The sequence below is a fragment of the Nannospalax galili genome, unplaced genomic scaffold (assembly GCF_000622305.1).
Source record: "Nannospalax galili isolate Female #2095 unplaced genomic scaffold, S.galili_v1.0 scaffold591, whole genome shotgun sequence".
Taxonomy (NCBI): domain Eukaryota; kingdom Metazoa; phylum Chordata; class Mammalia; order Rodentia; family Spalacidae; genus Nannospalax; species Nannospalax galili.
The window spans coordinates 1,666,734-1,681,032 of record NW_008330926.1 but is presented as its reverse complement, the minus strand read 5'-3'; the positions used below and the strand labels follow the sequence as shown (position 1 = coordinate 1,681,032).

General features: G+C 41.1%; 1 protein-coding gene across 16 annotated transcripts in view; it reads right to left on the bottom strand.

The window, feature by feature from the left end:
* The window catches only part of Arhgef11 (Rho guanine nucleotide exchange factor 11), a 133,554-nt gene that overhangs the window by 28,755 nt on the left and 90,500 nt on the right, over positions 1 to 14,299 (bottom strand). For 7 of the 16 annotated variants that reach the window (XM_008853218.3, XM_017803557.2, XM_008853234.3 and 4 more), the window contains 9 exons: positions 13,413 to 13,532; positions 11,766 to 11,811; positions 11,155 to 11,231; positions 10,091 to 10,228; positions 3,913 to 3,984; positions 2,828 to 2,902; positions 2,522 to 2,623; positions 1,812 to 1,910; positions 619 to 661 (listed from right to left, as the gene is read on the bottom strand). In XM_008853218.3, coding sequence (XP_008851440.1) covers positions 619 to 661; positions 1,812 to 1,910; positions 2,522 to 2,623; positions 2,828 to 2,902; positions 3,913 to 3,984; positions 10,091 to 10,228; positions 11,155 to 11,231; positions 11,766 to 11,811; positions 13,413 to 13,532 — 772 coding nt within the window. The remainder of the gene's footprint in view (positions 1 to 618; positions 662 to 1,811; positions 1,911 to 2,521; positions 2,624 to 2,827; positions 2,903 to 3,912; positions 3,985 to 10,090; positions 10,229 to 11,154; positions 11,232 to 11,765; positions 11,812 to 13,412; positions 13,533 to 14,299) is intronic. The other 9 variants (XM_017803546.2, XM_017803550.2, XM_029556502.1 and 6 more) reach the window with 3 other exon arrangements.

The following is a 14,299-nucleotide window of genomic DNA, read 5'->3' as shown; positions in this document are numbered from 1 at the left end:
TTTTTGAGACAGAGTCTCCCTGTAGCCCCAGCTGTCCTGGAACTCACTATGTAGACCAGGCTGGCCTTGAACTCACAGAGATCCGCCTGCCTCTGCCTCCCAAGTGCATGTGCCACCACACCCGGCCTTTTTAAACATTTAAAAAATATTTTATTTATTATTTTTATTTTATGTGTTTGTGTATATTGCCTGCGTGTAAATAAGTGTATCCATGTCATGCAATGCTTGTGGAGAACAGAAGAGGCTGTCGGATCCCCTAGGACTGGAGTTATGGACAGTTATTAGTTGCCATGTGGGTTCTGGGATCTGAACCTGGGTCTTCTGCAGAACAACCAGTGTTCTTAACTGCTGAGCCATCCTCTCCAGCCCCATGCTTAGGTCTTAATGTCTTCCTATGACAGGGTAGAGTGAACTCCTGGGTAGAGTCTTTCCTATTCATGCTTGTTCATAAGTATTGTGAAGTGTTTTGGAGTAACTGTCTGGGAGGGAGTCCCTCCTTACCCCTCCTTCCCCCAGCTGCTCAGGGTCAGGGACCATGTATGTTCTGTCTCTGGTGTTTCCCGAAAGTTCAGTACAATAAGACAAAAAGAAGACTAACTAACCCATGAACCAACTTACCAATCTCAGCCTGCAACATTTCAGGGATCTTCACTCGAAGAGGCTGTAAAGCAAAAGAAAGGGGGCAGACATAGTGAGGTTGCAAGCTCCAAGTCGATGGACCGTGTACAGGTGCACAGGGCCTGGCAATGCCACCTCTTCTCCTTTCTTGTTTACACCAACCCCTCCCCTTTCTTATCTCCAACTCCATACCTGAAGTCTAGGCTAGGGCTTTGGGAAATAGGGGGCAGAGTGTTTTTTTTTTTTTTTTTTTTTCCACTCTTCTGCATGGAATGTAGGATGGCATGTTCCAAAACTGGATCAGGGGTAATTTAGCTGCTTGCTTTTTCTTTTGCCTCAGAGTGGTCCAAAGAGGATACTCTCTGCTAAACTATTTGTTGGACTGCATCTCTCCTTCACTACCAGGGGAAATTGGGTGTGAGTCACCTAGTGTTGCAGTTAGCATGATGTTCTGGCTTTTGACATATGAATCTTTTGCCATCTGGATGGGTATCAGGGTGGTTTTGTAACAGCCGATAGCTCTACCTTGGCAGCTCTAACTTACTCAAGACCCACTTAAGGGAGTGAACATAAATATGTTAAGGAAAATTAATTTTCCCCAACCTCATTAGCCCTGGTAGTTAAGATTGCTAGAAGAATAATGCCATTCTGGCATTAGTTTATTTGATCAGATTAGAAAGTCAGGATATGAACTGCCATTTGCAGGCAGACGCTTCTGGCCAGCAGAATCCTGGACACATTCCTGACAGTCAAGGCCAGATGTAGGGAGGCTCTTCCGACCAAGGTACTATGACCTTTCCCCTCCTGACTTCTGTCTTTGAGGAATAACAAGACTGGATGAGTCTCAGAAACGTGCATCCTTCTTGCCTCACTAATCCAGATCACCTGATGTTCCTGAACCTATTTCTCCATCCAAGAGGACAGGACTGGAGGAGTAATTAGAACTTGACACACTCTTTCTCCAAACATTCTGAAGAGAGACAGTATACATTCTGTAAGTGGAACTAAAGAGACTTACAGAAGAGATAAATCTTTAAGAGGAGAGGTAGGACCAGAATCTAAGGATCATAATCTCTCAGAGTGCAAGTTCTCTTTAAAAACTTGTCTCTACTTGGCTGAATATTTTACTTGGTTTTTCCTCTACTTCTGGTGCAAAAAGTATGAAATTGTAATCGAATCCATGACTGCCTTACCGCACTTTTCTCTAGGAAAATATTCCAGATGTCTTTTCCCAAGCTTCGGGAATCCTTGGGGTTTGTCTGTTGATAAACTTCTGAACACAAATAAAAAAGCTAGGAAGACAAAGAAACTGGGTTAAAGCAGTGGATCTCATCCAGGGGATGTTTGGTAATGTCTAGAGACATTTTTAGCTGTTATACTTACTAGGGGAGTGGTTTGTACTGCCATCTACGGGTAGAGTCCAGTGATATGGTTAACACAGCTTCCCTCAACAAAGAATTTTCTCCCATCTAAAACTGCAACAGTACTGAGCCTGAAAAACCTAAGGTAAAGTAATCTCTACCTCCTTAACATGTTCACATTTCAGGGTCCATTCTCTATTCTGTATCCTTTCCATACATTTTTTTGGAGACAGGGTTTCCCTGTACCCTCAGCTGGCCTGAAACTTGTTACATAGACCAGACTGGCCTCAAACTCACACAGATCCACCTGCTTCTGCTTCCCAAGTGCTGGGATTAAAGGTGTGCACCACCACAAAAGGTTCTTATTTTGTGTTTCTTTGTAATGTGCCCCCTCTTTCTCAGGAATGTTTCTGAGACCATCAGCACTTGGGACTTAACAAACAGGTGTATGATTCCCTGTTGAGCAAATGGATGTTCATTCTGGCCAGAGATTCTGCCAACCACAAGCAGGCATTCAAAAAAGACTGACATTTCTGACTTACCAATGGACCAGGGTCTGCCTGAGAGAAGATGTAACGTAGAAAAACTGCCAGGTGAGCTGGTCGTGACTTCAGTTTTTCAAGATCTTGGAAAATGATGTCACTCTGGAAGGTAGAAGGATAATGGCTGGGAGGCATAGAAGCAGGGGACAGACAACTTAATACCCACGCTCTCCACCTTCAGGCTCTGTCAGCTAAGCCTCCTTCCTCTAGGCTCCTTTCATAGCTGGTGCCAATCAAACTGCTTCCAGTCAAGGGCAGCTTATATGTCAGAAGGAAGATAAAAGGAGAAAGCCAGGAAACTGTTACCTCGTTGTTGAAATAACCTGGGTCACAATCTTCCTCTGGGCCAATAATCAGAGGCTTTAGGTTTTGATCTACATCCTGAGGGAGAGAGTTAAGATGTAGTGATGAGAGGTTACAGAAAACAGGGATTCAACCTCTCCAGTAGCATCTGGTTAGCAGTCGAACACTTAAAAAGGCCACTGGGTCCTTACTACACTTACAGGAAGCCATCTGTTTCTAGGTGGGGCACAGCAGACACAGAGCAGCCTGGTCACATGACTTAGGAGGACGGAAAGTAACAGAAAATGTTCTCTTCCTTTTGCAAAAGATTTGAGGATCTTTTGTTTTTCAACAAAGTAAGAGCGAACTTGACAGCACCTGATGGACTACTGGGCTGGGGACCTTGTTTTCCTAGACAGACTAAATCACCACCCTTCTCCCTAGTGCACAGTGGACAGGCAAATAGCACAGCTTAGTAAACTCTCTGCCTTTAGCAGCATATTTGCCTCTCCTTGAACAAAAGGGGTTGGGGTTGATATTTCTCAAATACTACATGCATTATTTCTCTTGGCTGCTTAACAATCTATGGCAGATCCTCATTCCCTGTTAAAACCTGGACTTCTTAGCTGGCATTTCTTTTTCTTTTCTCCTTCTGTGAATTTTAATAAAATCCTAATCCTGACTTAACAGTAATTACTTAAGAGAGACTTCATGCTACTTTTCAAATGTTTCATTAAATCAGATTCTTGTAAAGGTTCCCCAAGTTATCAAAAGTTTTCTAGTAATTGTATTTTCTCAATGTAATCCCACTCATTTCCAATGACTGACTAAGAAAGGCTCTGCGTCTGGAACCCACCTATTTTTCTTATGCCTAATTTCAAGTAGGTTTAGAACAAATACTCTTCTCATGCACTTTCCCAAGGGGTTCTCCCTAATGCTTTTCTTTCTTTTCTGTTAGAGGGAAAGTCACCCACCTCAAACCCCAGAATTGCTGAGACCCTGAAAGGATCACAGAAATTGGAGTCTAACACACATTTACAATTGAGGGAGGCCCTGAGTGCGACTAGCACACTCAAAGCTACAGAGTTAGGCGTATTTGTGCTTCTCACACATATCTGGAGATCCTCCAGTCTTGTAACACCTGGTCTCTGAAGCCCTTGGTATCTAGATTCCCTAGGATCCTGGGAAGCACAAAAAAGACTAGATTTAGTTTGTTTGGAGAGGATTTTTAAAAAATAATTTTAAAAGTTTTCATACATGTGTGTATCATATGTTGAGCATACCCCTCCACACCTTCCTCTTCTTAGTGTTTTCATACATGTGTGTATCATATGTTGAGCATACCCCTCCACACCTTCCTCTTCTTAGTGTTTTCCTCCCGTTGCTTCCCTTTATCTTTTTAGACAGTTTTGCTTCAACTTACATGTCATATACACAAACAAGATTTTGTGTACCTTTATAAAACCTATGAATTATTATAACAGATGAGCAAAAATATATGATTTTTGTCTCTCTGAACCTGGCTTATTTTTATGATTATCTATGGTTGCATCCATTTTCATGCAAATGATATGACTTGGTTCTTCTTTTATAGCTGAAAAAAATTCTGCTGTGTACACATAAATTTTCTTTATTCATTCCTCTGTTGCTGGACACCCCAAGGCTGGTTCCACAGCTTAGCTACTGTGAATAGTGCAGCAGTAAAACACTGATGTGCAAGCTTCTCTGTGATACCTTGACTTCATGTAAAAACCTGGGATTGATATAGATGGTCAATGTTGCATAGCAATTTCCTCCAATATAAAACATTCCATTCTGTAGGGAAGCTCATTAAGACTTAGGAAGTAAATAACTCAGAAGCTTCAGGAAGTCTCTGAAACTGACCTGATGCCCTAGGCCTTTCCCTCCCCAAAGGTCTATAAGCTGTAAGAACTCCTGAGAGATACTCTCAGACACAAGAGAGGAGAGACCAGCTGAATTGCCCGGAAGACCTCAGACCAACTGAGCTGCCTGGAAGAGACATTCACCAACCTGTCAAACTGCCTGCAAGTTATGCAAAGAGCTCTAGAGCTTATGCAAAGAGCTTTCATCCATGATGGGGTGGGCTTTTGGTGATGCGGTTGTCTTGAATCATTTCTGCTCCAGAAGTATTCCCCCACTCATACTGTTGTTAAGTAACCCCAATAAAACCAATGTTCACCAAGTTGGACTTTGGTGATTTGGACCTTACTTTGGTCTATCGTTCCTTTCTGGGATCAGGAGACATTTGTTCATGTCTCCACAGGAAGTGTCACAAAACAGTTACATATATGGAAGACCTATTTTTAGTTTTCTGAGATATCTTCATATTAACTTCTATAGTAGCTGGACTAGTTTATATTGCCAGTGGCAATATATAAGGGTTCTCTTTAATTTATACCCTCACCATCTTTTGTTGTTTTCTTTTTAAAAATTTACTTATTTTTATTTTTTTATTTTATGTGTATGAGTGTTTTGCCTGCATGTATGTAAGTGTACCCATGTCTTACAATGACCTTGGAAGTCAGAAGAGGATGCTGGGGGATCCCCTGGAACTGGAGTTATGGACAACTGTTAACTGCCATGTGGATACTGAGAACTAGACCTGGGTCCTCTGTAAGAGCAGCTAATGCTCTTAACCACTGAGCCATCTCTCCAGCCCCTGTTATTTGTTTTCATAATGACTGCCATTCTGAATGGGATAAGATAGAATTTCAATATAGTTTTGGTTTGTATTTCTCTGATGGCTAGTAGAGTATCTTTTCATATGTTTAAAAAATATTTTGTTATTTTTATTATTTTTCTATGAGCCTGCATGTACGTAAGTACACCTATGTTATGCAATGTCTCAGAAGAGGGCGTCAGATTCCCCTGCAACTGGAGTTACAGATTGTTGTTAGTTGCCATGTGGGTGCCTGGGTCCTCTGCAAGAGCAGTCAGGGATTTTTTTTTTTTTTTTTTTTTTTTTTGGTCTTTTTGAGACAGGGGCTCCCTGTAGCCCCAGCTGGCCTGGAATTTGCTATATAGACCAGAATGGCCTGGAACTCACAGAGCTCCGCCTGCCTCTGCCTCCCAAGTGCTGGGATTAAAGGCATGCGCCACCACACCCATCTCAGTCAGTGCTCTTAACCTCTAAGTTATCTCTCTAGCCTCCTCTTTTCATATATTTATTGGTCATTTGTATTTCATCTTTTGATAACTGTTCCTTCATTTCATTAGCCCATTTATTGACTGGGTTGTTGGACTTCTTGTTTAGTTTTATTTGAGTTATTTGTATATTTTAGATAATTTTTATTAGATTTTATTTATGTTCATGTATGTGTGCCTGTGTGAATGTATGCCACATGTGTGCAAGTGCCAGTGGAGGCCAGAAAAGGGCCTTGGACACCCTGGAGATGGAGTTACAGACATTTGTGAGCTGCCTAAAGCGGGTGCTGGGAACCAAACTCCAGTCCTTTGAAAGAGCAGTTTGCACTCTTAAATACTTATCTCTCTAGTCCCCATAGTCTAGAGAATGGCTAGTCAAATGTATAGCTAGCAAAAATTTTCTCCTATTCTATAGGCTCTCTTCACTTGATTAACTGGTTTCTTTGCTGTGCAGATTTCTGATTTCAAGAGGTACTACCATTTGTCAATTGTTGACCTTATTTCCTGAGCTACTGTAGTACTATTCAGAAAGTCTTTGCCTATACTATAAAGTGTTTATCCTATCTTTTCCTCTATCACTTTCAGAGTTTCAGATCATAAAGTCTTTGATCCACTTAGAGTTGATTTTTTGTGCAAAATGGAAGACAGGGACCTAGGTTCATTCCTCTAAATGTGCATATTCAGCTTTTTGTTGAATAAACTGTCTTTTCTTCAACATATACTTTTGATGTCTTTGTCAAAAATGAAGTGCCTGTAGCTAAGTGTGTTTATAACTGGGTCTTCTATTTGATTGCAGTGAGATCCCCGCAGATCTGGTCTGTCTCTGTGCCAGTACCATGCTGTTTTTATTACTATAGTTCTGTAGTAGAACTTGAAATCAGGTATGGTGTTAAGCTTCAGGCTGTTCCCTTTTTGCTCAAGATTGTTCTGGCTATCTAGGGTCTTTTGTACTTCTATATGAAATTTTAAGATTGTTTCTATTTCTGTGAAGAATGGCACTGGAATGTAGATGAAGACTGTACTGACTCAGTAGACTGATTTTGGTAAGATTGCCATTCTCATAATATTAATTCTTCTGAACTTTGAGCACGGAGGTTGTTTGTTTTTGGACTTGTCTGGTATTATAAATGTTTTTTATACCTGGATGATCATTTCTTTTATTAGATTTGGAAATTTTCTTATGCCCATGGTTTGTAGATTTGGTGTTTTCATAGTGTCTCATAGATCTTCTATTTTCTGTTTATACCTTATCTCTTATTTTATTTACTTTTTTTTTTTTTTTTTTTTGAGACAGGGTCTCCCTGTAGTACCAGCTGGCTTGGAACTCCCTTATGTAGTCTAGGCCGGACTTGATCTCACAGAAATCTGCCTGCCTCTGCCTCCCCAGTGCTGGGATTAAAGGTGTGAACCACTATGCTCGGCTGTTCATATCTTCTTATTAATTTATCTTTGGTACTGACTGAATGTTCCATTTCTTTTACATTGTTTCCAAGCCCTGATACTTTGTTCTCCGGGGAGGATTTCTAACTTTTTAAAAATACATACCCCCCAATACAAATCAAATTATAGAATTATGTCACAGAAAGTGAGAGCTCCCTATGCCTGAGAGACAATATGGGCCACCCTCTATGCTCTTATTGGCACATATTATTAAAACATTGGAACTATGCCAAATTTGTTCCTACTGCATAAGAATAGTTTTGAGAGATAAATAAATTCAAAGGAGGAACACAGGAACTCCAAGAACATCTTCTCAGTACCTGTGCCAGTTAACCTAACCACCTGGGTAAAACCTTCTCATAGAACAGGATATACACCCAAACGCCCACAGCACCCTAAATTTGGTCCTTGAGTTCTATGAAAGGAGAAGGAGTCGTCATCTAAAAAGTGGTGGTGGGCTGGAGAAATAGCTTGTCAGTAAAGTGATTGCCTTGCAAGCATGAAGACCCGAGTTTGATCCTTACAATGGCAAATCTCAGACTTTTTTTTGGCTATGCCTTCCAATAATATATTTTTACTGCAACCTAGTACGCATGTATGAAACCATAACAGCTATTTTACATAATACACTTGCTACAGTAGTGAATTCTGATATTTTCTTGTACATGCTATTAGATTTTACTTCATTAAAATAAACACTGCTCTTGACCTTTATATAAATACTTTAATAAATACTGCTATAACGATTCACCAAAAGGTTACAGCTCATAGTTTGAAAATATCTTCCTTACACCAATGTCCTCCAATGTGAGAAATTCAACACTGGTGGAATTTAGGGTGATTTCAGGAGAAATGATATTTGGTAAGGCTGCAAATGACTTTAGGTGGAACCAGGACATGATATAAAACAACAGTACCTTTGATTAATCCATAGAAAGTTTCAGCCTGCCTTGAGTCTATCTTTATACCTTTTACAAAGGTAGAATCTGCCTTAGACTTTAATTAAATTTACTGACAAGCAAAAGAATCTAGCTAGAGTTCATATTTTAAACTCTAGTTATTTATCTCTTCAAATTGGTATCATATGAATTTTTTTTAATAAATGATACATTCACATAGTTTGGAACTCAGGATATAAAAGGGTAATTCTAATGGAAAGTTTCCAATGTCTGTTCTTAAGCTCCTTGGAGGCGATAACCCTCAGTTTCTTACAAGTCCATCCTGAGATAGTGCCACTGCCATGCATCTTTTCAATATAAAGATTCAGTTTTTGCCAGGCGTGGTAGTGCACGCCTTTAGTCCCAGCACTCGGGAGGGAGAGGCAGGTGGATCTCTGTGAGTTCAATGCCAGCCTGGTCTACATAGTGAGTTCCAGGACAGCTGGGGCTACAGGGAGACCCTGTCTCAAAAAGCCCAGAAAAAAAAAAAAAAAAAAAAAAGAAAAAAAAGAAAAAAAAAGAAAATCAGTTTTCTATCTCCACTGTTCTGTATCTTTCTAGGTAAGACTTTACAAAATCATTTCTAAACATGTATGTATGTTGCCTTACCTTGCATTTACAGTGTGTGATATTGGTTATAAATGAAACATTGACAAATTTCCTCTAAATGAATTTAAGTTTAAAAAAGTTAGGCTGAAGAAAATACTAAGTAACATCATGCAATTGGAAGGTGGATTTGGAAAAAAAATATCACTGCTGTTTTACAGGGCCAGTGTGTCTAAGAGGTGGTAGCTTTTATCTGTACTGTAACAGGCAAGCCCATTCCATTGCTAGACAGCCCAAATTCTTTGCAGGATATTGTTGTGAGCCCAAATCTGTTCTTTCTGAAACCTTTTCCAGACCTAGTCCTACCCTTAAGAGCAGGGACTTTGATCAATTTTTGCAAACTGTTTGGGTAATATGGAAGCACCAAGGATTGGGATGGCGGATAGCTTGACAAGGAAAGATCCTAAGTGCACTGAGTATTTTTGTTTTTTGTATTTGGGTTCCAAATAATAAGGCTTATTACTTTTTTAGTACACAGAATGGGATATTTTCATACATATTATCATTTTATACATACATGCCTCCCCCCTCAAGGTTTTGTTTGAGGCAAAGTTTTGCTAAGGGAAGATCAGTATTTTGGAGAAACACTGAACAAACCTATTTCCTATTCTATACAGACATTAAAAGATCAACTGTTCCTTAGCTACTATGTTTGACAGATGCATTCACTGACTCCTCACACAGAAACTGAGCCTACCTGACTTCCTTATTTCTCTTTACACCATCTTCATTCTTTACTATTTGTTCTTTAAGTGACTATCTCAGATTGTGAGTTGCCAGAGCAGGGTTTAGTTTGACTATTCAAGATTACATATTGGGGGGCTGGAGAGATGGCTCAGCAGTTAAGAGCACTGGTTGCTCTTGCAGAAGACCCAGGTTTGAATCCCAGCACCCACACGATAGCTAACAACCACCTGTAACTCCAGTTCCAGGGGAATCTGATGCCCTCTTCTGACCTCTGAGGGCATTGCACAACAAGAATGCACTTACATACATGCAGGCAATATACTCATACACATAAAAATAGTAAATCAATTTTTTTTTTTTAAAAAGACTACATTTTGGCAAAACCCTACTCCAAACCCTAGTGCTGAATGGGAGAGGAAAGGTAAGCTGTAAGATGGTTCTGATCTCTCACCTGGTCATTGGGTTGGAGTACTGGTGCATCTGAGTTCTGTTGCCTGTGGTGCTGTGCCACCCTTGCCAGGATTATAGGGGATGTTCGGGGGCTGTCTAGTCCAGCATCTGACAATACCGAGTTCCGATTCATCAATGACTATAGGAAGAGAATTCTGTGAGCAGAAGCCTCACCTAGACACTTATCTTGGTAATGACAACCATGCTGACACTATGTTCTTGATTATACAGTATCTCCCTGAATCCTCATGACAGTCCAGAGGGAAACATCATCACTCAACCCACTTTTCACACAGAGTCAGGCTTTAGAAAGGTTATAAGACTTACTGAAGGCCAAAGAGCTTGTAGTATATTCTGAGTCGCAGCCTGTATTCTTCAGCATCAAGTATGTCACGTCCCACATAATGTAAACTATGAATTACCTAGGACCATACTACCCCTGGTACTTTCTTGGTGACTTTCCCACATACTGGTCTTTTTACAGATAATCTGGCATCTTCTCACCAACAGTCAGGAGCAGATGGAAAAGGAAATTCCAAGTGTTACCTAAAAATCAGGCTTTTAATGTTTTTAACTATTTATTCCCAGGTTTAATAAATCTGGTTAAGTAGACAGTTTGCTGTTGCTATCATTACTTCTACTCACTCATTTTATTCTTTCTAATCTTATATGCCTGGAATAGATAACCTTTGAGGCCAAAATCTAAAATTCTTTGACTAAAATAGATTCAGATCTGCAGCAAAGAGTATGAACCACTCCTGACACAGTGGGGTTTACTAACTTGCACTCAAAGCCAAGTTATGGTGATGACACAGCCTCTTGCTACCCTACATTGCTGACTGTGATATAATGCATGCCAGATGTGATGATCGGCCTGAAGATGCACGCCAAAGCCCCTTCAGAGCCAGAATACAGTGACTAATCTCGAGCTGGAATTGCAGAGGAGCTGTGCAGATGATGGGCCAGGGCTTTCAGTGGCCAGTAAGTAGCAGAGCCTTCCAGTGCCCAGGGGAGGGACAGTGAATGCATAAATATTAAATGGGCTTTGTGCCTGTTGGCGCTTACCTCACTGGTACAGGGAAAGCGTTCTGTCCCCGAGTCCAAGCCACTGTCTGCCTCCTGGGAATCCAGGGAAAGGTGGCCTGAGAAGAAGTGAATTTAGACAGTTTTAGAAAAGATCTCAGACCCAGTGGAAGAACCACCTTTATTCTGGGCATCAGGCTGGAAGGAGAAGCTGCCATCTTCCTCTTATCAGTTTTCCTTCAGCTCTCTCATGACCCGTGGCCTTTCCTGGTATACCTGCCTTTTACACTCCCCACATCCAGATTCTACTGCCTTTGCTTCTGGGAACAGGACATGTCACCTCTGGAAGTAAGACTGTTTGCAGTCCTTGTCTCAACTCCCTCTTCTGGTCACCATCCCTTTCACAAGTATTTGTTGAGTTCCCTGGTACCAATGTGCTGTCAGGCAAGCTGCTGTCTAGACCATGTTCTCTATGTAGCCATTGCTCACTTCTATGCCTCTAACTGCCCTGTGTATCAGTATTGCTTTCTTCCATTATTCTCAATAGGGTGGGCACTATGCATTTTCTTTCCCAGAATCTGACCCACAGGGAGAGACTGACAGGTAAGAAACCCTGTGTATGCCAGAGGAAAAACAAGAATGATAGGACTTACCTTCAGATTGTCTCTGGCTAGTTTCACCATATAGTGGAAGTATGTCCTAAAAGAGAAAAGACTAGAGGGTAGGCAAATTATGTGAGCCTCTCCCACTTCTGTTTCCCTCTTCTAACCAGAGCTGTATTTGTTTTCACAGTTAGTGGCCACTTCTGCTTCACTGTCTCAGAAAATGCCCAGCTAGAAGAGATACTGCTTCATGTGTGCGATCTGAGGGGGTGGTGACCCAATTATTATTAAGAATTATTAACAAAAACCTTACTTCATTTATCACCCTGGACTTCAAAATACTTATTGCCTTAATTGGGTTGGGTACAGGAAAGGACTTCCAACTCATCAAGGAATACAAAAATCTCAAGCCTGAACTGAGGAAAGATGCTAAACATCTAATGCCTATTGAGGGGTACTGACAGGTGTTGGCTTGGGGCTCAGTGTCCCAGCCACCGAGGAAGTGACATTGACAGCATTTCATTGTGCACAAAACACTACTTTCCAACTGCATTCGGTCTTTCAGCAATTCTAGGCAAGACAGGTTACTCCCATGTTATAAATGAGGAAACAGAAGCTTAGATGGTCAGTAACTTGCCCAAGTCACACCCTAGATCAACTCTCAAGCCAGGGGTGGAGCCCAGATATCCTGATTCTAAGCTCACAGTCTCAGACTTCATATTACAGACACCAACAGTGATAGCAGCAGCCTCTCTCAATCTCTCTCTCTCTCTCTCTCTCTCTCTCTCTCTCTCTCTCTGCTGATGACATGCTTCAATTCTGACAATGCTCCATTTGGTGGATTATGTTGTGATTTCCATTTTATAAATGAGGAAACAGAGAGAGGCTCCTAGGGATTAAGAAACTTGCTCATGAATCTGGAAGTTGGTGAGAACTATAGCAGGTAATTGAGACTCGATGATCCAAGTCCATAATCTAAGCTCCTATCCATCATAATCTGAAAGCTCCTTCAGAAAAGTGAATGTTTTTATTTGCCTGTGTCCCCCCAACTTTTCTGATCAGCATGCTTTAAAAAGAAAAGTCGAAAGCCTTCAATAATTCTATTGGTTTTGGAAAATACTGGTCTTAGACATAACTTTTTAAGAAGTTAGTTCTTATTTCCTTGGTGAATGTAAGACAGACACTAATTGTAAAGTCTCTGATGAGAACAGAAAAACAACTGCCTCCTGTAGAACTTTCCACTGAGTATGGTTAGCTGCTGATGTAGATCCTTCTCAGCTGACTGGGGATCTTTTGAGGTTGACTTGGAAAGCACTTGTGTTTCTTTGAGATCCTTAGAGAAAAGGCTACTAGATGAATGCTGAGTAAAGTCAGAGTTAGGAATATATATCTTGAGCACACTATTCAGAAGAGAAGGATGATTAGCATATTAAGACAGACTATCTGATTTATTTTCTATTTCTTCTTTTCACTGGAACTGTAAGTTCTTGGAAGACATGAAACAGTCTTTTTCTTTATACGGTACTGCAGGTAGGTATCACAATAGTGCTTAGCTTCTTTGGTGCTAATTCAGCCTTGAGGTCCTGCCATTGCTCAGGAGGAGACCTTTGGCTTGCTTTCTCCCTCCTACACCACTCCTGCTTGGTGTTCTAGTCTAGCCTGGTTGCTGTTCCTGGAACTATGCCTACTGCCACTCACCACCAAGCCACCAGTCTCCTGTTGGATCTTCAGCTGTAACTGAGTGACTCGCCGCCGAGCACCTTCCATCTGCTCTTCCAGCAGGCTGATGGGGTTCCGGCTATACACCTCACAGATATGCTAGGGGGTGAGAAAGAGGAAGAAGAGGAGGAGAAGGAGGAAGAGAGGGAAGAGGAGGGGAGAAGAGGAAAAGGCAGAGGGGTGGTTAGTTGAGAGCAGATACTTATCAGCAGTAAGAACAGGCAGTCATCCTAAAACAGGTTTCTGCCTGCTAGTAAGTAGATGCATGTTATTTTACCATTATTAGGATGAGAAAAAAGGGGTCAGTGATGAGAAACAGAATACATGAGGCAGCTGGAGAAGGAAAACAAAATAAAAGGCCTTCTCTAATCTCACCCATTTTTCAAGGGTTGGATGAGGTCCTACATCTTAAAAAAGGTTCCTAATGAAGTCACTGTCCAGATCACGATACAAAAAGTGCTAGAGCAAATTTATACACAATGAAAATCTAAGAAGAGTAGAAGAAAAACTTAGTTAGAGCCGCCATCATCCCTGTCCATCATCAGGAAGCTCTGGAGAGCAGGCACAAATCTACCTCTCATTGCATACTCCTTACAGCACGCAGCAGAGGAGAGCACAGAAGCTGAAGGAGAATGACTTGAATCCTGGCACCTCTATTTACTACCTGTGTAGGCTTGGGCAAGCTTGAATACATCCTTTTGAAAGAATGGACAGTATCTACTTCATGGGATGACTATAAGATCTGAATGAGATTATGTGAAGTGTTATCAGAACAGCTGCTGCAGTTATATGCTAGAACGCACAGCAGCTACGAATATTTCTGTACAAAGAGTCACTTGTAAAGCTTATTTTAGTTAAGATGACAG